This window comes from Brachycentrus maculatus, unplaced genomic scaffold, assembly GCF_059751285.1.
Source record: "Brachycentrus maculatus isolate JH-2025_06_01 unplaced genomic scaffold, ASM5975128v1 h1tg000911l, whole genome shotgun sequence".
NCBI classification, from domain to species: Eukaryota; Metazoa; Arthropoda; class Insecta; order Trichoptera; family Brachycentridae; genus Brachycentrus; species Brachycentrus maculatus.
The window spans coordinates 1-25,425 of record NW_028281636.1 but is presented as its reverse complement, the minus strand read 5'-3'; the positions used below and the strand labels follow the sequence as shown (position 1 = coordinate 25,425).

The 25,425-nt window shown below is 36.4% G+C and overlaps 1 protein-coding gene across 1 annotated transcript; it reads right to left on the bottom strand.

The window, feature by feature from the left end:
• Window positions 1–1,042: 1,042 nt before the first annotated feature.
• LOC148299874 (uncharacterized) lies at window positions 1,043–23,557 on the bottom strand. Its single transcript, XM_088275553.1, has 16 exons — window positions 23,421–23,557; window positions 22,720–22,821; window positions 21,878–22,102; window positions 20,373–20,465; window positions 17,292–17,564; window positions 15,237–16,034; window positions 14,209–14,400; window positions 13,144–13,323; window positions 12,323–12,425; window positions 12,024–12,140; window positions 11,850–11,945; window positions 10,636–10,800; window positions 7,119–7,278; window positions 5,385–5,581; window positions 3,522–3,717; window positions 1,043–2,326 (listed from the first exon to the last, which is right to left on the bottom strand). Exons 2-16 carry the CDS (start codon window positions 22,778–22,780, stop codon window positions 2,213–2,215), a joined length of 2,970 nt encoding a protein of 989 aa, XP_088131679.1. The 5' UTR covers window positions 22,781–22,821; window positions 23,421–23,557; the 3' UTR covers window positions 1,043–2,212.
• Window positions 23,558–25,425: the final 1,868 nt, after the last annotated feature.

Below are 25,425 nucleotides of genomic sequence, written 5' to 3'. Positions count from 1 at the left end.
GATCAAGATAACACTGTGTTTATATGGTGCGTAAAAGGGTTTGAATGAAAACAATAATTTTAATATTGTATTTAAAACACACGGAAACATAAAATAAATTTTGAATTCAATACCTGCTAAAATATGAAGGGTGGATATTAATTATGCATACTCCACATATTAATGGATATTAATTGTATAAACTCTACATTTTGAAATGCAGGTAAAAGAAATAATAAAAACATAGATGGTGATTTGGCCGGAATTTGGATATCTGACACATTATATTTTCTATATTGTAATCAAGCTGGATCACGAATCAGGTGAAGCTTCGGCACCTTTTGGGCGTTTGTGCACTACACGAAATTTTACCGTCCGGTACTTCAGTTAGCGTTTTAAAACGATGATTGCCTTGGATTGGCTTGTGCTTCTGTCCATCTTTCTTCGGATCGGTGCGTGAACATGTTGCGCGTAAATTCGATCACGCTAAAATGTCGTAGTCGCTTTTATTTTTCGAAACCGGACTGCCGGACGGTGAAATTCTGGGTACTGCACAAGCCCCCTTTGGGATTGTATCAATGAAATAGTAGTCAGTGCCAGGATCAAGAAAAAAGCGCGATTGGTAATGAAATTGAATATAGTTAGAAAATTAGTTCCGACCCTTAACATTGAATATAATTAGAAAATTAGTCCCGACCCTAAACTTTGATGGTCAGTCCATGCGAAGCAATATCCAAATTTGATGAAGTTTGCAAGAATATACCTTTTAGCTCCATGCAGTAGCGTTTATAGTACGAGGTTGTTTTTTAAGCCAGCCGTATCTGCGAAAACAAGCGCAATAGCCTTTTGCCCACAATTGCAGAGAACATTGTGGTCATTCAACATAGTTTACTTTTAGCTAGATTAAGAATATGGTAGGAAATGCGATGACTGAGCATTTTCTGTGTCTTTGCACTGATTAAAAACTGATTAACTTTGCACTGTAAAAAAAAATGTGTTTATCCATGAAATCTCAAATGCAGATAAAGTAACCAATTAATTGTTTGAAAAAAATACATCTACAATAGGTATGTCCATATTTATTTAATTGCTATAGTATAATTTTAAAAAGTATTAAAATTAACATAATTAAGTATATTGCAGTTCATACACAGTAAATGTGTAAACTTGATAAATAAAGCAAGATTTTATTTCAGTGCCCTTTATCATATATGTATTATTGTTGGTGGGAACAAAATAAAAATACTGCATAAAATTTAAAAACTTAAATCTAAAGCACTCAATGAAAAAAATGGTTTGAAAAAATCCTTTTATATTTATCTGCGTACATATTATGTACAAAATATTTTTCATCAATACCATACCTAATACAAGTTAGAAGGAAATTAAATATATCCATTAAAATAATTGTTACTCAACCTACCCCGATAAACATCTTCAGGTAGGAGAGTAAGTTTTTTTTAAATATATTTTATTAAGAATCTTTTTTGGAATGACACAAATAGATTTTTGCTGTTTTAAATATGGAAAATTAAACATAATTATATATAAATTAGTTAGTCTGTGATAATAATTGAATGTCATACATGGTCAAAAGTGGGAAAAGAACACAGATCTTATTGTTAATTTGGTAAAGAGATGTATGAAAAAAACTCAAGAAATTCTGTAATTATTAAAAAATCTAAATTTTTCGCAATAGGAATCTGGTCACATTTTCAAAAGGGAATAAAGCCATGCCACTCAAAGCCACGTTTTGGGCCCAAGTGCATTTTCCTTTAAGATAATATAGATATTCACATATAAGATACATAACTGTTTTTAATTTAAGATACAAAACTGTTTTTAATATAAGTTTTCTTAGTAAATACCACTATTTCTTAAATTCTACTGCGACACGTTTTTCAGTGCATTCCGCATCATTTTCATTTTCAAACACCAAAATGATGCGGAATGCTTCAAAACACATGTCACAATACATTTGAAGAAATAGTGGTATTTACTAAGTAAAACTTAAATTGAAAATGGTTAGATTTTACCACAAATTGACTGCCGAATCAATTAATGAAATTAAAAATAACTGAACTGAAAAACTTAAACGAACCAAAAAATTGCATTTTTGGTAGATACAAATTACAAAAGATTTTTTTTTTTGCGTACGCTACATGATTAAATTGTTTCAATTATTGGAATAACAACTGATATTTATTCCTCTGAAGATGTCCTGATATTGTCGTTATATTCCGACGGTCAAATTGCTTTTAGAAGAATAAGGCGTTGGTGGGAGATCATATGGGACAGGTAATCTGTCGGGGTCGTCTGCCTTCACAGAGAAGAAATTTTGTTTTATCTGAAAAATAAACAAAACGTTACACTAATTGAAATTTTACTTGGTAAATACCACTTTTTGTTAAAAAGCATTATGACACATCTCTCACTCCTTTCAACAACGTCATAAATCAAAAAACTTGATTTTTCAGGAGATCATTTTTAATTAACTAACCATCACGCCGCTTCCCCGTAGGGGTAGGCAGAGAGAATAGAGCGCCACACCACTCTGTCTTTGCAAACATTCTTCGCCTCCTTCACGTTCATGCATCTCCTCATACATACCCGCCGATTGTTACGACTCCTAACCTGACCGCTTTCAAGTATTTGGCATACCTGATCATGCCATGTTTTTCACGGTTTTATCGTTTTTAAAGTTTAAAAATATAATAAATATAACTTTTTACAGTGCAGCAGATCTTTTTAGGTAAAACCTGAATGTTTTTTCTGCATCGAAAAATATTTAGTGTTATTTAAAAAATTAATTAAACGATACCTTTTCTTCAAAATGCAAAAACAACACTTTCTGCCCTGTAGCGGGTAAATATTAAGTTAAAAATATGCCGCTTTTGCTGGGATATAGTACATTTTTTGGGCATTTCGAAAACATGCACAACTGAAAATTGACAATTTTTGATATATGACGTTGTTGGAAGGAGTGAGCAATATGTCTTCATGAATTCTGCATCACTTTCCAAAACCGTATGTGAAGCTTTGTCATTTAGAGTTGTGTAAAAAATCACTAGTTGCCTAAGAATATTCTCCTTGCCTATTATGTACTAGGATTTATAGCATATTCAGTTAAAGTTGCTGACAATTGATCGGAAGCAAGTTGGTGTGGACATCGCACAGGACATGCTGGAGACTCTGATGGATGATCTCAACTTCTCAATACGCTCCCTGTGATTGCTGGCTTTTTCCCGTAGCGTATGCCTTTGAAAGGGACCAGATCTCAGACCAGGGAAGACGTTGCTTCCGGCAGTGGCAGAACCGTTGGATGTTACCATGTTAATTAATTATCTTTAATTAACATGGTATTTGTATTTATGTATAATTTTTGTGTCTCAAATATGATATTGTTTTATTTTTTTAATTATTCATAACGTAACAAATCTCACATTACGTACTACATGATCCAGCAACATTTTGGTTGAAAAGTAAACTTTCGGGGTCATGAAGTCCCCCGCTCAGTTGATAAGACGATAATTAATACTTACTACAAACTTGGGCAAGAAGAGCACCCCCACATCGTAAGATTGGATGTTGCTCTGTAAGTTCCCCCAGGACTCCGGGGCCAGGGGGGCCGAGGTCAGCAGGAAGAAGGCGGCCTTCGTGGAGTCGGGAGACACGCGCAGGTAGGTGTTCATGTGTGGCAGCGCGCGCTTTCTACCCAGCTTAGTCGCGTTCCAATCACTTAAATCACAAAAATATATTTAGTGACACTGATTTTAAAATACTTGAAAGTTCATAAACATTTTTAAGAAAACTTAGTTGCTGCAGAAAATATACACTGTTTTTGATGTCAGTTGATGCAGAAAATAAACACTGCCTGTTCCTCCCAAATTAGTTTATTCAAAAGTTTTATTTTATATTTCATTTAACTTCAACACTGATAACACAACTCGGCCTAAGCAATGGATAGACATTGTCTTATCGTTAAAAAGATTTAAAACAATGTATTTTTTGCAAGCGCCTTAAAAATTAGTGCAGTTTTATAAGAATTTGTGCATTTTTTTATAATAAGATTATGTACATATTCGAGAAGAATAAAGAGACGCAGTTCATTGACTCTCATATGTTTACCACCACAAAAACTACCTTAAAATAGTATATAAAGCGTGGAGGACCAATACTTCTTAGATTATAATTTTAAACGTAATACATCGCGCTCTTTGCCCTTTAATTTTTTAGTACTGAGTATAACTTGATCGGAATCGGTGACCTGTTTTCTTCAGTTTTCTTGTGTTTTTTTCTACTCAGTACTGTTAAGAAGCGAAACATCGTGCTTTGACTCAATATATTGGCGTCGCTTTGCTCCTAGTTTTATAATTTTGACAAATAAATAATTGTTTCCAACTGTGCTTTTCCATCTTCCTCATCTTCGAGTGTTCCAGTACCACTAGTCGTTACGCTGCCTATGTCGATTGCTGCAGAAATAAAGTCGACCGTGTTATATTCCAACTGTCTTCAAAATTAAATTGAATGAAGATTGGCACTAAGAAGGAAAAAATACAAAACAATACTATACCATACATTTAATAATCTAACTAATTTTTAATAACCTTTTGTTGTCAACAAATACATTACTTCAGGTTTAAATACTTGCCACAGGCTCTTTTTTATATTACTCCCCGCGCCAAAAATTTTCGTCAGCGGGGAGAAGGAAATTGCCAGAATGTTCCCTAATGGAGAGATTAGGAATAAAAAGGGGTTTCTAGTATCCCCTAGAAACATAAAGTAAGCGGGGACGAGCAGCCGTTGGTGGAGAGGCCATTTAGCGAGTGGCACAATACATTCTTATTGAAGTAATCAAGATGTATATAATTTATATTTGAAGCAATAACTTTGTGATTTTCCAATTGAAATCAAATATAACTTCATTTAAAATCCGATGTAAAGAGCATACAAGATGTCTAAATAATAATTATTTTTCTGAATTTGACAATCACCTGATATCACGAATCTGATCAAAATAAAGGACTAAATATATTACACACATGCAACAGAGGACTTAAATTAGATTACTTACAAATATTAGAAATTAATAATAAATTACTAATAAATACACAAGAAAAGTCCGTTATTAAATATGTTTCTAATCACTCAACATCCCTGATCCCTTTTGTCTGTGACTGCCAATCAACACACAAAATAAAGCCACTAGAGATCTACCCGAGCTCTTTTGCCAAACAGCCAAAATATTTAGAAATTGGTTTAGTAGATAGTGTTTTAGTATTAATCAGTCTTGAAAAAGAAGCGGTTAGCTTGGAAACCGGTAGACATTATAATTAAGATATAATAAAATATTTATATAAATTTAAAAAGCAAGTTATATTTTAATTATAATCAAGATTTCTTACTAAAGATACGACTCGATCCAGGTTTCTTTCCCCCCCAGAGTGAACGCGGGGCAGAGGGATCCTTTGGAGTCGAGGCCATCAAATGACTTATATCTGGACTGGAATGAAGGATAGATGAGGCGAAGATCTTGCAGTTTAGTTTGCAATGGATTCAGGCTGGGACACATTTTCCTTTGAAATACCCCCTCCAGCCAAGCCTAAAATACATTGTTCATATAGAGAATTAGCCACATAAGTGTACAAAGATGTATGTTACATGTTTGAATGGTAATAAATAAGAAAAATTATCGATAAAATTAAGTGTGTTAAGATAGTTTAAACACGTGGAGGAAAGAACATTAAAACAAATTCACAAATTTAAAAAACAATTACACGTTCATCAGAAAAATCACTTTCCTTGCACACACTACACACTCTTGTCACCATGCAAGCACAGCGTCATCAGCATACAAAAGGCAACAGACAGTGTGTGCATGTGTGTATGTAAAAATTATTTAAAAAAGCGATGGACAGTGGGAAAGTTGTAATTATATTTGGCTTTAGCATAGCAAAGTATTTATGAAACAACAACAGTTATCCATTTAACAAAACTGTTGACAACCAGTGTTTTCGATCAGGATGTTAATGATGCCAAAAAGAAAAATAATAAACATTGTTTTTATAATTTATATTTGAAGCATGAACGTAATTTTGTTTTAAAATCACTATAAATATTTTATTATAACATAATTCCAATGTCTACCAGTTTCCAAGCTGATCGCTTCTTTATCAAGACTGATTTATACTAATTAATCAGTCTTGATAAAGAAGCGGTTGGCTTCGAAACCGGTAGACATTATAATGAAATATTTATAGTGATTTTAAAACAAAGTTACATTTCAATTATAATGTTGTTTTTCGCCAAAAAGAAGTAAAGTCAAATATATCCAGTGCATAGTTGACACACTTGGAGTTGCCGCTGTAATTGTAACCGTAAGGAATGTGGGTAAGTTGGTGACACATTGGTAAGATTCACCAATTACTAGATATATCATGTATATACCCGCAAAGTCTGGCGAGGGCATTCTAGATTTGTCTCCCAGAAAGCAGTCACTCACTTAGAGCTACCTAGTAATGCTAATTTACGATAAACCCAAGTCAAAGTGCTGGCGAGTTATTACTAATCATCTTCCCCCACCTTAGTACATAACAGTACTAATGTGCAAAGGCAAATAGCCGCAACTTAAAAACAGTTGTTTTGAGATAAACCAGGTTAAAGTTTACTTAAAATGATGCTTTTTTGCTAAAACATGTATCAAATTAGTACAATTTTGCGGCTATTTGGATAATGAATATCTTGTTAAAGGAAAGAGATTGAGCAAAATCTGTGATTGTATACAATCATAATATACAAGTAAATATCATATATGATAGAGGCCAGTCATAAGAATGCTTTGAGCCGTGTTACGCCGATAGAGGCCAGTTATAAGAATGCTTTGAGCCGTGTTACGCCAATAGAGGCCAGTTATAAGAATGCTTTGAGCCGTGTTACGCCAATAGAGGCCAGTTATAAGAATGCTTTGAGCCGTGTTACGCCAATAGAGGCCAGTTATAAGAATGCTTTGAGCCGTGTTACGCCAATAGAGGCCAGTTATAAGAATACTTTGAGCCGTGTTGCGCCAAACAGCCGCAACTTGAGTTACGGTTAGTTGGCTTTACACATTAGAGTAATGAAGAGTTATTTGTCTGACATACCCGAGGGTTCTCGCCAACTTTTCCAATCCTCGATGTTTGGACAATTAAATCCCATTCGCTCGGGACTTCGGGTACACAGTGCAGGTTCAGAAGATTGTTCATGCGATTCAAACCATATGAATATGTGTCTATACCCGGACTGGACGTCACCAAGAACACACTAAAACAAAACATAAGTTTTTTGACATCTCAACATAGATGAAGAAGAACATAAAAATTTTAGGCATTTACGGGGCTTACGACTAGGCTGGTTTATGCGATCACTTTACACACGTGTAACATTCACCAATTCTACCCATGATCGACAACCACATTACTCAAATTCTTAGAAGTTCTAAATATATATATATGATCCAATTTCGAAACATTGTGCTTGAATCACTAGAATTTCACCAGAGACATCTATTGGTGAGATGAAAGAAGCTTTCTATTGAGCTGAAACTCTTTCATTTGTATTTGAGGTCCGAATCCTGGATTATAATCCTAAATAAAATAACTCCTATAATTGGAGATAATCCAGATTTATGAACAAGTACATATGTATTTGGATACACTCAAAATGTTGTCAAAAATATTAGGTTCACGTGTACACTGGTTATATTAGGATCAAAGTTCTACATTGGTAGTGGTGTAGTAGCAAGTATACAGAGTAGCGCGAGGCGCTCGAAAGCCAACTTCCCTGTCCCTGTAGCATGAAAGGTTTAGAAGAGGCTGATGAACAGTTCCGACCTCACCCTAAAACAGCTTGTGGAGCACGCTGGGCCTTGCCTGATGAATTTGCTACAACGAGTTTGTATTATGTAAATCTTGCTTTTTTAGGGGTGCGACGACATTGAAAATGCTTGAAAAGTGTTTCGGCAACGATACTATGAAGAAAATGAATGTTTCAGAAGTGGCCATTAGTCCGTCAACAATGATGAAAGCAATGGCAGGCCTTCGACATCGAAAACCGACAAAAACATTAACAAAATCAAAGAATGGATGACCGTAAGCAGGAAATTGACAATTAGAGAGATTGCAGAGGAGTTAGGCATCGCTTTAGGATCCGCTCAAGACGTTGGGGTGAAGCAATTCGCCAAAAAGACCAGATTTGTGGGCAAACAACTCGTGGATCTTGTACCGCGATAACTTACCGTCGCACAACGCCATAGTTATCCGTGACCATTTGGCTAAAAACGGAACGAATCAAACCATCCAACAAGCAATGAATTCGCTTGATTTGGCTTCCTGCGACTTTTTCCTATTCGGTCGACTCAAGAAACCGCTGCCGGAACGCGTTACAGCATCCGAGATGAGGTCATGAAAAAATGGAGGATGGCTCTGATGGCCATACCGAAAACCGATCATAAAAATGTTTCGAGGATTGATCTAGCGCTGGCGTAAGTGGGTTGAAGGGAACAATATCGATTTTGATGAATAATCTTGTATTTTTAATTTTCTGCACACATTCCGGGAACTTTTTGATCAAGGTGGTATACCGCATTGTTCGGCAATGTCATATTTGATCGCATGTCATAATAAATTTTCTTTATTATAATTTTATAAATAAATAGTGTAAAATGTGCCCTCGGCATGGAAAAATTTGTAAGGGCACAATATTTTAATTTGTAAATGTGTGTATGATGAAATAAAAATAAATTGTAGCAAGTTATCCCGCCGTTGTCTTTCCAGCCTTTTTTCTTAATTTTCTTATACTACTACTACTACTACTACTACTGTGTCGCACAGACAGCGTCTGTCCAACACACCGCTAGACTGTGTATAGGTGTGGATGTGGCTTCTCCGCTCCGTCGCTCTCGGGGTCGTAAATTCCGAAAGTTATGAGCTGTAGGTCCGTGTAATCGATTCGTAGTCCAGTGGGTGTAGCGATGGTCAAGTCCCAGAAGATTCCGAAATCGAAGTAGTAGCGCAGGGTAGGTGAGGATCAAAGTAAAACGCAGAGCTCGGTGTGAGTGGAATCCTTTATTCATAAAATGGCACAGATATTTATTCGTTCATATACAGCGCGGTCCGTCGAAATCGACCGAGCGACAGAAATCTTCTCCCCCTACCCTAACCTGCGCCAGGCCGGCCGCTCGCAACGTAAATATCACGTGATAACGTAAATACGACATAAAAAACGCCGCGCGTGCCGCGCCTAGCGCATTCGGGATTTGGTGGTCATGGAGAGAAGTTCTCGTAGCGCTCGCCCGATTTCCCCGCTCATAACGTAAATAACGTCTTACGTACCACGTATAAGACGCCGCGCGCGCCGCGCCTAGCGCATTCTATATTTGATTGCCGTTGCGAGAGGACGTCGGTGCGCTCGCCCGATTTCCCCGCTCATGTTTACATATATTTAATCCATTTTGGGGCCGTGTACTCAGCTGGTCCGTTACAACTACCATCACGCCGTTTCCCCGCAGGGGTAGGCAGAGAGGATGGAACGCCACACTCTTCTGTCCTGACATACACTCCTAGCCTCCTTCACATCCATACATCTAGTCATACATGCCCTCCGATTACGCAGACTTTTGACACCGCCAGATTTTAGGTTCTGATTGATCTGATCGTGCCAAGTCTTTTTCGGTCGTCCACATTCTGTTTTCCCTCTCACATTCGCCACATATATTTTCTTAGTCATTCTCTCGCTATCCATTCGCTCCACATGTCCATACCACCGCAAAGAGCTCTTTCTAATCTTTTCAATTATTCCTCGTTCAGCCTTACATTCCTTTCTTATATCATCGTTTTTAATTCTGTCATACAATGATTTTCCACACATTCGTCTGAGGGAGCACATTTCAACAGCATTCACTCTGCTTTCATCCTTCCTTTGCCAGTTCCATGTTTCGCTTCCATACATTAGTGTCGGTACTAGCACGCCGTTGTGAACCGCTAGCTTGGCTTCCATGGACATATTCTTATTCCCAATCACTCTGTTAAAAGCACCATTTATTCTATTCCCTGCATTCACTCTTCTCTCAATATCCTTATCCACTTTTCCATCCCTTGTGAACATGCTTCCTAGATATAAAAATTCTTGCACCTGTTCTAGGGATTCATTGTGCACGATAATCTTGCATTCTGTCAAATCTTTCTCTCTTTCAAACACCATGACCTTTGACTTACCTTCATTCATTGCCAGATCATTTTCCGTACATACATCGTACATTCTTGACACTATTAGTTGCAAGTCCTCCGCGCTGCTCGCTAGCAGTACGGCGTCATCCGCATACAGCAAGCAACTAACAGTTATATTCATCATTTTCGCTCCGACTACCATACTTTCAATCTCTTTCATACAATGGTCCATATAGAGATTAAACAACCATGGTGACATTACACATCCCTGCTTTACGCCTTTGGATATTGCAAACCATGATGTAATGTCCCCATTCACTCTTATACTAGCTGTGCTGCCCTCGTAGAGGGAAGCAACTGCTTGTATAAGTTTATTGTCTACTCCATATTTTTCCAGCACGCTCCATAATTTTCTTATATTTATCTATATTTATAGAATGATCAAACAACTTACTTTATTTTGGAAAAATCTGCCATTCCTACGTATTGCAAATATGGATAAATGGCAGGAAGTTGGTAGGAAAATAAATATTGTTTGAGCGCATGCTTGAAGTTGGTAGGAGACTCGCCATAAACAGAAGATGAGCTTAACTTTGGGCAGCGAGGACTGATCCACAATCTGCAAAATAAAAACAATGAACATTTGCTGCTTTCTTCTTCTGATTCTCATTCACACCCAATGTGCACAGGTAACTAAATCTAATCTGTGTAGATCACGCTCACTGATCTCACGAAGCCTCACACAGTCCAAGCTAATACATACTAACCCAATGCACCACTAATAAAGATGACATCATTTCTTCATACAACGCACTATTTAATTAGGACACATTTTTTACTATAATAATATTAAGACACAATAATATTAACACACAACATAATCTATTTTCAATATAAATTTATGAATAAAGTTATTTTCATTCAGTTTTAATGTAAAAAAAATCACTTCAAGGACAAACCAGCAAATCGCCGGTTTTGTGAGTCAATGACAAATTGACCTTGGCCGGTGATTTGCTGGCTTTGTGTCGCAATGGTTTAAATAAATACCAGAGTGAAAAAAAATCTCTTATTGACCCTGCGACCCTGTAAAACCTTGACTCTCACCGAGTCATTGTCAAACACTAGTTCTAGACAGGCACTATTAGTCTAGAAAGAAAGTTCAAGTTGGCTGTTGAAATGACGACTCTCACCGAGCCATCGTCATATGCCGGTCTTATATGCGCACTAATAATGTGGACAAGATGAAGAAATGAATACAATTACCCCTGAGTTCTGTTCTCCCAGTCCTCGCGGTACAAGTTGGCTGTTGAAATGACGACTCTCACCGAGCCATCGTCATATGCCGGTCTTATATGCGCACTAATAATGTGGACAAGATGAAGAAATGAATACAATTACCCCTGAGTTCTGTTCTCCCAGTCCTCGCGGTACAAGTTGGCTGTTGAAATGACGACTCTCACCGAGCCATCGTCATATGCCGGTCTTATATGCGCACTTATAATGTGGACAAGATGAAGAAATGAATACAATTACCCCTGAGTTCTGTTCTCCCAGTCCTCGCGGTACAAGTTGGCTGTTGAAATGACGACTCTCACCGAGCCATCGTCATATGCCGGTCTTATATGCGCACTAATAATGTGGACAAGATGAAGAAATGAATACAATTACCCCTGAGTTCTGTTCTCCCAGTCCTCGCGGTACAAGTTGGCTGTTGAAATGACGACTCTCACCGAGTCATCGTTGTATACGAGAATCGCCATTTTCCTGCCAACAGAACAATCATTTGACATCATAATACAATTGAGGAAACACAAAACTTCAAGAATTACTGCAGTTACTTACGTGTTGTGTATTCCTCTAGACTTGGGAACTGGAAAGGTTTCAATATTTGGTCTCGTTTTTTTGGCAGTTCGCAGTGAATCGCTTTCTAAACCGTGGATTATTGTCAGTGGATGGTTTCTGGAATGAGTAGAATACCGTTCAATTGTAATAGGTAAAAACTTTGATTTTACTCGCTAAAGTACAGAAAACATTAAAGGATGTAACTTTGTTCGAAAACCGCTGTGCTCACCGGCAAAGAAAACAAGGAACAGCGATGAATGCTTTAAAGAAAATAACATGCGCCGAGAATTTCTACTTACGAGTAACCGGCCGTTACGTATTCTTTCAAGAGCCATCCGAGATCAACCATATCATTAATTTGCAGTGATGATTTAAGTGTTCCCATACTTGGGTCTAAGATATCTGAAAGAAACCAATATTAGTTAGAAAATATCCAAGAAGAATACAAACTTCATTTAACAATTGTTTCACGTAAATTGTGTTATAAGACTCGAGGAAAACAGCTGAAGGACTTGCACACTATATATATATATATATATATATATATATATATATATATATATATATATATATATATATATATATATATATATATATATATATATATATACTGACTCCCGACCTGTCCACTTTCAAGTATTTTTAACACTATCATGTCACGTTTTTCTCTGCTTCTATTTCTTACCACATTTGTCTCATAAATTTATTTTTCTGTAAAAGTAAGATATAATATACTACAATACATAGAAGGTACTAATAATATTCTTATTTATACCTCCGAGATATCCACATCCCCATGGCTGATGTGGATCTTGATACATATAAGGCATAGGCTTCGGTATCAAATGTCAACAATGAAGTCAACAACAAAGTCGGTCATACTGGCAATGTCCGTTTTAGATATTTGGCAGGATGGGCAGACCGTTTGTGAGCAATGCTTACTGTTGACAATGTGCGGCTAAAGATATAGTATCCACCTGGGATCGCACTGCCAGACCATAGTGGACGCCCACGGCTGAGTGTTTCAACAAGCTCGCTCAACTCCGAGTAGCTAACACCGTATCTTGAGTGAATGAATAGGCAACATGTGGTGGGGCTTTATATGAAGCGGTGCGAGTACCTTGGAATGTGATGGACAGCGGGTGAGAGTCTGTCTCCGGCGCAGCGGGGACAGCGTTGAAGAACATGTAGTAAGGAGCGGCGTTCCTATGTCTGTCAGCCATGGTCAGCTTCACAATCTCGTCATCATCAATATCCATTTTCACAACTTCGGGTCTCCGCTCGCTTCTTCTCGGAATATCTGGAAATTAATATTCCGGGAGACAGGACCCAGTACACAATCCCAGAGTACATGACCATTCTAAAACATTACTGGTGGACTGCGAAAATATAAAAGCGAGAGAGGGAAAGTTTAATGATGTAGGATCGAATGTTCCCCAGGAAAGCTAGCCGGTTTTACCGATACTGCGCAGTTGGAATATTAACATAAAATAAGGATTCTGACACCTAAAAGCATATCTTTGGTTATAATTTCCTCGGAGTGTTGATTCCATACGGAAGCTGGCATTTTAAGTATGCAGTGAGTAACTTGAGCTTACTTCTGGACTATTATTTGTAATGACTTTGCATTTTGAAACCTTTTGTCGATCTGTATTATCAGGATATTAAAGTTATTAAAAAAGTAATTATTATTTTTTGATCAAATAAAGATGGTACATTTATATTGTCTTCTATCAGACGTAAGTCAGATGATATCTTCCATATGTACTGGATGTCCCGGGCCGGCGAGGGAGGTGACAATGAAGGAATATAACTGGTGAGAATGCGTTTCTCTTGCAGCCCAACATCATTAAACTCAAATAAATTCCGACAACAATTTTTAGGTTAAATTTTCTATGCTTTGTAACTCTAGTTTGACACCGGTTTTGTTGGTTGATATTTATTCAAGTTTTTTTCGATTCCTGACCAAATATTAGACGAAAATGTATCATTTTACTTGCAGAAAATGTCAAACGCGCACAATTTCTATGCTAAAAGTTAATATGAAACGATAGATTGGCGATAGGCAAAACAACAGGGTCGGTTTATTTTCACAGTTTTCATTATGTCATCAAAAAATTGTTGACAATTTTTACATGTCTTGGAGGAAGTGGGATTTTCTTAAAATTTTAGCATTATAGCTTACCAGATTTCCAACCATAACTGGCAGAGTAAGTAGCATTTTCAACATGAGGAGAGGTATTCCCGGAGTCAGCCGAAGGAAGAGGGATCGCCGAGCCTTCTCTGCTCCGTCTTACTAAGCCTTCATCGTTCCGAGGAATATTTCCAGGAGGGTTTGGTTGGGGAGCATTTTGTAATATTTGGCCATAAGTCCGCTCTGAAAACAAAAAAGTGCCATCCTAGTTTCTTTCCGTGTCATAATTTTTGCAAAATACTTTTGGCTACATGTTCCAATTGTGAAAATAATACTTAAGTTCCGAGACAGAATGATCAAATTATAACTAATGACAAATTAAGCCGTACGCTACAATAAATCTTAGAAGTGCACTAGAAAATTACACATACCGCAGGAAAACGACTCCCAGCTAAACGACACACAAATCACCAATAGAGAACACTTCATGAGAACTTCATTGAACCGCAAAATCAAAAACCAGAAACACATGCAAAATCAAATATAATATACTCTATAACCTACTCCCATTTTTCATTAAATCATTAAATTACGGAACCATTTATAAAAAAAACCTATTGCTCAAATTAATATGTTGTTTTTGAAGGATCTACTACTTAAATTAACATGTTGTTTTCGAAGGATCTACTACATAAATTAACATGTTGTTTTCGAAGGATCTACTACTTAAATTAACATGTTGTTTTCGAAGGATCTACTACTTAAATTAACATGTTGTTTTCGAAGGATCTACTACTTAAATTAATATGTTGTTTTTGAAGGATCTACTACTTAAATTAACATGTTGTTTTCGAAGGATCTACTACTTAAATGATTATTTTAATTAGCAACCCAATGGAAACTCTCGGCCCAAAGTTGTTATTTTTGGACTACTAGTAGAAACACTATGGTACAGCGCCTCTGTACACTCTTCCAACACCCCGCAGGAGGCTATATGATTTACTTTTGGGAGTCAAAGCTACCTCTCTCTCTCTCTCTCTTATCTACATAAATCCACTTTAGTGAAAATAAAAATTCACCTTTCGCTTGATTGTATTGTGAATATGTTATGGGAGATCCATTTGGTGAAATGACTGGTGGATATTTTCCAATCAACGCGTTCGGTGTTATATCTCCTAAATATCCACCAGATGGATTCGGTGTAATATCTGCTGGATATCTTCCACCAGATGGATTCGGTGTAAAATCTGCTGGATATCTTCCACCAGATGGATTTGGTGTAATATCTGCTGGATATCTTCCACCAGATGGATAAGATGTAATATCTGCTGGATATCTTCCACCAGATGGATAAGATGTAATATCTGCTGGATATCTTCCACCAGATGGATTTGGTGTAATATCTGCTGGATATCTTCCACCAGATGGATTAGATGTAATATCTGCTGGATATCTTCCACCAGATGGATTAGATGTAATATCTGCTGGATAACCTCCACCAGATGGATTCGGTGTAAAATCTGCTGGATATCTTCCACCAGATGGATATGATGTAATATCTGCTGGATATCTTTCACCAGATCGATTAGATGTAATATCTGCTGGATATCTTCCACCAGATGGATAAGACATAATATCTGCTGGATATCTTTCACTAGATGGATTTGGAGTAACATCTGCTGAACGTTTTCCGCTAGATATGTTCTGTTTATTATCCTCTAAATATGTCACCTTCGAGCCATTGGGTAATTCCTTTGTAATATATTGTACATCCCGTTCATTATTAGGTGTTGTGCCGGAAGGAAACCTTTTCAAAATGCATTTTTCTTCATTACCCATTTCACCACGGATTGGTTGGTCAGCTCTGTCCCTAATTGCTGCAATAAATATAAAGTATTTTAGTGCTCAGAATTATTGTGCGAATAAAGGAAAAAAAATGTTGCATGTTGACAAAATGACCAAAAAACACACCAGAATAATAAAAAAAAACATTCAATTGCTGTTTGGACCGCACACTGGACGCATTGAATTTTTTTAGTTTTTTTTACCCAGGTCAACCCTTCTGAATTCAATAAAAATATTTGAGACCACTCAGTTTCACTCAAATCACGTATATGAATATAAAATAATGAAAGCTTAAATAAAAAGTACTAAAAAAATTGTACTTGTTCACTGATTTAAATAAGGGGAGAGCAATGTTTCACATTTAAAACTGACCCTTGAAATAAGTCAAAAAAGTGTTTTCAAATAAACCACGCCCCTAACTGTCGTAGGTCGGGATAGCAGGTAGTAAGTAGTAGGCAAAATCCATTAAAATACGATACAATCCGAAAAAAATGCAAGAATTCCAAGAATCTTAGTATTTAAAGAAATAAACGATTTAAATAAACCAATAGTTAATTAATCAACCAATAGGGGGTGCCTAATACATATGGCCAAGGCTGTACATATAAACATAAACACATTTATTTTTCTTCTAACCCTTATCCGCCCCCAATGGTGCATAGGGCACTGCATCATATAAACAATAACAATCAAGACAGTGTTGTCTTGATTGTTAAGAAGTGAAGGAAAGGTGATCAGCCTTCCTATTCAGGTACCAGTCCAGGGTAAGGTTGAATAAATATTTGAGTGAAAAAATCACTTTTGTTTAAATAACCCCCCCCCCTGGGAATCAAACCCAGGACCTCCAGTACGGAAGCCGAACGTGCTGACCATTACACTACGGAGGCGGACAAGTAGGCTCATTATATATATATATATATATATATATATATATATATATATATATATATATATATATATATATATATATATATATATATATATATATATATATATATATATATATATATATATATATATATATATATATATATATATATATATATATATATATATATATATATATATATATATATATATATATATATATATATATATATATATATATATATATATATATATATATATATATATATATATATATATATATATATATATATATATGCATACTGATCCATTAGGTCTGGAAGAGTTCTAACGTTCTCCAAATATTGGATTACGTCTCATATTGGAAATGAATTATAAAAATAAACTGGATGAGATTCTTAGACACATAAAATACAAGTCACCTTTTGTCTCAGCTAGTTGTTTTGATGATTGGCTGGATAAGGGTTCTGATGACCCTTCTCTCTCTGCCGACGGATCCCTTTCGTCGGAGGAGCTTGTGTATTCCTCCTTAGACTGCTTGCCTCTCTTGTGACCTTTTTTCAAAGCGTCTTCGTGTGTTGGAAGTATGTTATTATCCATCATGACCTCGATTTGCTTGTAAATGGTGGCATCGTGTAAGTGTTTTGGTATTTTACCCTTTTTAGTTTTTATGTAATTTGACAATATGTCATCCACTGGAAGCATAAAGTGTTAAACAATCGGAGATGGAGTTTATTTCGTAAAAGTTTATTTGTGCGACAGTTTTTCACCTTCTGAGGGCATTTTGCCTTGAATGACATTCGTAACCGTGCAGTACCAGCGATTTTTGTCAAGTAAATGAATATATAAATTTTAGTGAAGTGAAACTTTTTAGGCGGCGATTCGATAATCGATAATTAGACAAGAGTTGAGAGTAAAATTTCAAATACGCGTAATGCATATTCAGTTGCATGAAAGATAACAAAGATAGAACGTAGAGAGAAGGAGAAAGAGAGCTTTACATTGCGACGCCACGGGAGTGAAGCAAAAGAGAGCGACATATATACAACGATACCAAGTGATAGAAGAGAATATCGCGCATATGCGCATTGTGGATGTATATGTCGGACGCTATATATGAACAGTTGAGGTACCAAGCGATGTGTAAATAATATTTATTATTGTGTTATGGGTTTGCCCGCCTCCGTGGTGTAATGGTTAGCGTGTTTAGCTACCGTGCTGGAGGCCTTGGGTTCAATTGCCAGGGGGGATGAAAATAAATAAAAGTGATTTTGCACTCTATTTATATTTCATACTACCCTGGACTGGTCCCTGAAGCGCAGAAGTGATCACCTTACCTTCATGTAAGTTACGATCAAGTTAACACTGCATAAATACGATGCATAGTCCATATGCACCATCGGGTGCGGATAAATGTTAAAAGAAGAAAAAATCGTGTTCTGTGATTATTTATGGTTTTTACGTTTGTGAACTCTGTGATTGTTTAATTATACCCGTGAAGAGTTATTACACAGCGATCCATGGAAAGATCCATGCTTGGTTCTAGCCTGAGGGATAAAATAAAAAATGGATATACCAGGAAGAGAACCAAAGTAGAGGACATCATGGATCACGGGCGAAACTCAAATGGCAGTGGGCAGGACATATTGCGAGACAGGACCCCACAAGATGGACCCCAAGAATTCTACGATGGAGACCTTGGGAGAACAAAAGATGTGTCGGAAGACCCCGAAAGAGAGGGTCCGACGACGTAGTCACTGTGGGGGGTAAAAACTGGCTGCAAGCAGCAACCAACTGAAGGAGATGGAAAGAAGGGGAAGAGGCCTATATCCAGCAGTGGAGGTCAGAGGGCTCATGAAGAAGAAGAAGAAGACTGAAGAACTGTACACTTGTGATTTATTTTTAAAAATTCATTAATTATATCCAGAGGTTATTTATTTTTCAAACGAATTTAAAGTTTATAATTGTTTTTTGACATCTCATCAAAGACAAGATGGAAGTCTGGGCATTTACGGGGCTGACGACGGTCATAGGCTGGTTTCAGTGATCACTTTACACACGTGTAATATTCACCAATTCTACCCATTATTGACAACCACACTACTCAAATTCTTGGAAGTTCTATATACAATATATATATATGAACCAATTTTGAAACATTGATCTTGAACCACTAGAACTTCACTAGAGACATCTATTGGTGAGATGAAAGGAAGCTTTTTACTGAGCAGAATCTCTTACATTAGTATGTGAGGTTCGAATCCTGGATTATAATCACACACATGAGAACACACTCAAAATGTTGTTAAAGTTAATTTCTTAAATAAATTTACAATTTATTTCATGTAGGCTACATAATAAATAAACATGTTAGATTTTCCTTAAAATTTGGACACGGAACCTAACCTCACATCGTCCATATTTGTGTTCATTTTACGCCAATTTTTTTTATGCCGATGTTTCTCGGAACTTAACCCCCGCATAAAACGATGGTATTAGTATATGGACCTGTATAAGTTTATTTCAGGTAATGCCGTATGTAATAACAGGATATTTCTTAAGCAAATTTTGTTATTGTCGTATTTCTTTAAACTTTCCCTCTCCGGTGATACGTATTTACTACAACTCGAGTTTAAAAATCAGAATATCAGTATAAAATATAATAGATCTGGGCTCAGAATTTTTTGTATTCCTTCGTAATATTATTACGTGTTCCATAAGAGTATTATAATATTAAATCATTCATTTGCTGAGACGGAAATAAATAAATTGTAAAATAAATCGGGGATAGAATCACAGATACACAGACGTTTCTCAGAGTATGCGTGCGTGCCGCATTTTATGTACACGCGCACGCGGCTTCATAATGTTTCGGACGATCTCATTTTAGTTGCGTATATATAAATTAGTTAGTCTGTGGTTGCGTACAAGACGTCGTCTGGGATGGTTGTATCGCTACACTAGCTATGGTGGATATTAATGATGTTTTTTTTTTTTTTAATTTTTTAGGTACTTACAGAGGTAACATTACAAAATTGATACATTTTAACTTCAACTATGGTTTATAAAAACAACATTAAAGAATATTCAGATTTTTCCTGTTTTTAAATCACATTTTCATATGGTGTACAAAACGGTGTATTTCACCGAGGTGCGCGGAAGTTTTTAGCACCGTAAGGGAAGGGTTAAGATGCAATCTCTCTTATTTTTTATTAATGAACACATTTAGGATTTGATAATTGTGTGCATATAGTTTAGACTTTAACAAAGAGATTGGTATAAAATATTCATATAAAAACATTTTAAAAAATCCTTATTTTCTGATTTTGAAATGAAGCCAGCGCAGAAGGTGAAAATAGCCTTCCCGTCCTTAAGCATCAATCGATCGAACGGGTAGAAATACCTTTCCCGTCCTTAATGTGTTAAGAAGTTTCATTTCTATCACGTGCACGGTGCAGCGTGCGCAATTAATAAAAATATCCATTTTAGTAAAAGTAACTTACAATGCGGATGAGAAAACTCCATGAAGTGGTCTGGGTTCAATCTCGTACATTGGTCGCCAAATTTACATAAAGGTTTTCCACTCTGATCGCTTCCTGTAAAGTTAAAATATATTATTTTAGTTTAGTTTTCATTTCTGATTTCAATTTATTAATATTTGAATAATTGCATTTTGTATAGACACACACTTTTTAAAAAGAAGTCATTATGTATGTACTTGGTTTTTGGATTTGATGATTTAAAGCTAATCACGGTGCACAAATTTGGTTGGTTATTGCATATTTATAGCTACTTACACTTGATGATTACGACAGTAGCCGAAAGAGTACAGTCATCCATTAGGCATAACTGTAGTTTTGTGCACATATACACGGTTTGTTTTCTAGTTATGTGCACATAAACACGGTTTGTTTTCTAGTTATGTGCGCATTAACACGGTTTGTTTTCTAGTTATGTGCACATAAACACGGTTTGTTTTCTAGTTATGGGCACATAAACACGGTTTGTTTTCACACTGCTACTACCACAATTAAAGTAAAAAATTCTCCTTCATTTATGGTAGTAGCAGCATTTACATCTGGAATGCTCCTATGGGACCAATTGTTTGTAATCAATGTTGGCAGTAACCTATTAATGCTCGGTTTTGTTTCACAAATTATATTATTTTATTTGAAGAGTTCACATAATTTTAAATTGTCCAGATCAACAAAAAAAACAAAACAGAAGCAATAATTTTTTTATACATAAAAAAAATTAAGCAACTCTTACCGTAATAATAATAAAAAATAAAAATAGAAATTGTCATTTCCAAGTACTCAAGTAGTTCCAATAAATCAAGTGGCAACTGGTGAGCTCAGTTGTGTTATTTATTTTAGTGACACAAACAAGCTGAAAAACGTGAGCAGTGCTCAGGTTGGCGCTATACGACCGTAAACACTGCTCGTTCGGTTAGGTTCGCTGTCGCACGCAGATGTAAATCCGCACTCCGGGAGTGATCCACTAACCAAACGTATCAAACCTTATTATTCACAGTGATTCCGTGTCACTTTGTTATTGAGAATCCATTTACTCAATTATTCAGACAGTCGAACAGTTTAATAGATAAAGTTATGAAAATAAAAATTTGTTTTGTATACAAAACCGAAGGAGGGAATTCACTTATCGCGGGCAGTGCAGATCCCGAGCCCCGGATCGGTTGATGCGGCTCGCGCCGTCCATCTACCTACCGGCCACGGTATTGCCGACCTGTTAATTAATTAGTTTTATCTGAAATATTTTTATTGTTTATACTGCAACATTGTTAAAAAAATTGCTTTGCAAGAGAAAGTCTGTCAGGAAGCCTAGATGCTTCTGTATCAGATCTGGGAATGCGGTGGGACAGCTTTCAACTGCTCGTTCAAAAGTGATTAAGGAACAATCATTTCCGCACGTAAAACATATTGATGTATGCATAATACCCTGCCAATCCACAGTAAACATTTCCTTATTGTTCGAATATAAATAATACCTTGACTTTTGTGAGTAGACTTTTGAGAACTTCTCGCAGCATCTGCATAGCTAGAACTAGCTTTAGTATTGGTCTGCGCGGCAGAAGTCGCAGCGGAACTCAAAGGGAAATTGCAATTCAATATCATAATGTTGAGTTGCTTTTCATAAATGTCTTTATGTTCCTTATACTTTTTTGGTATATCGTATTTTCCCCTGCCAGAGTATTCAGACAGGATGTTGTCCACTGAAAAAATTAAGATAAATTATTTCCTTCCACAGAGAATGGAGCCCAACAACCTAGCATCGGCTGGCTTTAGTGACCACTGTGTACACCATGGGTGGCCAACATTTTCGGCACCATGTTGGATTAATGTGATACATAAAAACACGCATACTTTTTTCAGACTCTTGTAGTTTGGGATTCCATATGGAAGTTTTTATGTTTTATATTGTTATTCATACAAAAATTGGTAACTTTAACTTGAAATTACGGATTGACAACCGGTTCCAAAGTACCAAAGTCATTAGAAATAAGGTTCCAAAGTTATCTACGCTTCTTAGTTACTGTTCACTTTGGTATGGAATCCCAGCCCTGGAAAGTAAGCCCAGATAGAGTTAGGTTAGGTTCCGTATGGAGTCCCAGCCCTGGAAAGTAAGCCCAGATAGAGCTAGGTTAGGTTCCGTATGGAGTACCAGCCCTGGAAAGTAAGCCCAGATAGAGCTAGGTTAGGTTCCGTATGGAGTCCCAACCTTGGAAAGTAAGCCCAGATAGAGTTAGGTTAGGTTCCGTATGAAGTCCCAGCCCTGGAAAGTAAGCATGGATAGAGTTAGATTAAAATCAGCATGAGTAGTATTACTTACAATGTGGATGCCCAAATGTTTTCAAATGGTTTTCATCAAGGTTCTTGCAAAGTTCTCCCATATCACATAGCGTTTTTGATGTTTTTTTCTTTAAAGCTCCATCTGTATGTAAAATATCACAGAAATATAAGGGCATATTTTTTTTTACAAACACATCCTGAGTCACAAGCAAATCTACCTTCTTAATCTCTCTACTACTACATTTTGGCATCTCAACATAGGTGAAGAAGAATAATTCTGGGTATTTACAGGGGTTAAGACCCGTCATACTCTGGTTTAAGAATAGTAAATTATACGTGTTTAAAGTCAAGTTGAGTACTTTAAGTTGACCGGGAAGTCACATAAATATTTTTAGGTGAATTTATATTTTTCACGGAATACAATTAAAGTTATAAATAAAGATAAAGAAGAATATGGAAGTCTGGGCATTTACAGAGCTTATGACGTGTCATAGGCTGGTTTAAGTGATCACTTTATGCACATGTAACATTCACCATTCTACTTATGACCGACAACCAAACTACTCAAATATCGGAAGATATATTTATGCTTCAATTGAAAGCATCTCAATTTGAAATCGAAATCACGGGATATCAATATAAATAATTCACAAGTGGAGACACACTGTCTTACTCCTCTTACCCTTTGCATATGCTCAGTGATGCAAAGGGCACTGCTGTTTACTACAGGAAGGCATTTACCCTTTTTTCTGTGTTGCTCTGCATTTTTGGATTTTTTTTCGCCAGCTCCATCAACTCTTTGAAGGGATCTCAGGAGGTCTAGTTGTTCTACGATTATCTCTCTCTTTGACTTATTATCACCTAAAAATAACACCACAAATTTGGACTTATCCCCAATGGATAAATGCTTAACACATTGTTGGCAGGCAGTTATTTCATCAACCCCGACCCTAATTAGTACACTTATTAGGGTCGTATACTAATCACGAGTAACCGTAAACTCAACTCCGGTCTGTACAGTATTACAACTACCAAAAGTATGCAAATAGAACGCTTATAGGCATCATCCGCTCTATACCAACAGTATGTTTAACACATTGTGTACGGTGTGCACATATTTGTGCGTTTCAGAAACCTTGTGTGGTGGCGGGGTGCACATTTTTGTGCATTTCGGCTACCTTCAATTTGGTATACAAAAAACACGTCATAAACTTCTAATCTCTTGGCCTTTTTGCTTTTGTTGTGTAGTGGATAGATGTCGTTGTAATATAAAAAAATAATACTGATATTTACTGGTTCAAAACATAGCTAATGGTCGTAATCTGTTTTGAAGGAAATGTTACAAATTAACTTTAAACAATGGATACAGATGATGCGTTTTTTTCTTTGTCCTAAAATGAAATAAAATACAGAGATCATTGTCCTTTACTTAAGTCGGCAGTTGGTACTTACAAAGCAATAAACGCGTGTGGGGAAAGCCCATAAATCATTTTTTATTCGCAGATTTTGAGTTTTCGGCAGTTGTTAAACTGTGTTGTTATTTTCTAATATTTTATTAGTGTTTTTAACATGTTTTTTTACTTTTGTGATTTGTGGACTAACATGATTTTATTTTGAGACGTTAGAGACCATTTGACCGTTTTTGTATTGTTTTCGAGTTCAACCTCAAGTTCAAAATATGAAGTTCACTGACATATTTTATATTTCCGGACAGCTGTCTAATGTCGCCCGCCTCAAGATACAGTTTTATCAAAACTTTGCCGTAAATAATGTGTTAAGAAGATTTTAAGCGTTTCCCGCAAACAATGTGTTAATTCAACTACTTGTACGATATGTGTGTACATTGTTATATCTTCTAGCGGACCAAATATAGACCTAATAAAATAATATTTTGTTTTGATCCTACAACATACTGATGCCGGGTTGTCACCCTGCGATTAGTGTCGCGGACTAGTTTCCGGATTCGAGGCACTTCTAGACCAACTTGATTCCTATTTTTGATAACAGGTCGCTTAAGCCTACAAAAATAGTGAAAATTTAAATATTCGTGTATATAAATTAAGAACATAAATATTTCCCTTTTTAAACAAGAAAAAAATCATATTACATATCACATATGCTATCTGGCATTAAGTTTGTGAAATAACATCATGGTTTTAATACAAAAATGAAACAAAACTTGTATGAGGCCACTTTTCGAGTTTATCAACCCTTTCTGGTCCTATGTCGAATGTCATTTGACATTTTTTTTTTCTTCATCAGTTTAGTGTTAAAATACAAACAAGCATATTTTTTTCTCACTCGTATTTAATGTGCGGTGTACTGGGACGAGAATTCAATGATTTTTATAAATACTGGAATGTGTAACATTCTACCTGAGAATGATCATCATCATCTTCTAAAGGCAGCGCCTTGTTGTGTCAGCCACTTGTCTCTGTCAGTCGCCATCCTCTTGAGCTGCGAATAGGAGGAGACGTCCATGAGCCGCTTCAAATCCTGGAAGTATGAAGTTCTTGGGCGGCCTCTTGTTCGTTTTCCCAAGATTCTTCCTTCGAAGATGTTGCTAAGAAAGGTGCTATGTCTAATTGAGTGCCCTATTAGCTTGGCCTTCCTCTTCAAAATATGATTTATAAGCTCTCTTCTTTCTTTTACGTCCTGCAACACCTTTTCGTTGGACTTCCTTACGACCCATGATGTTTTGGTCATCTTCCTCCAAACCCACATCTCAAATGCTTCAAGCCGGTCT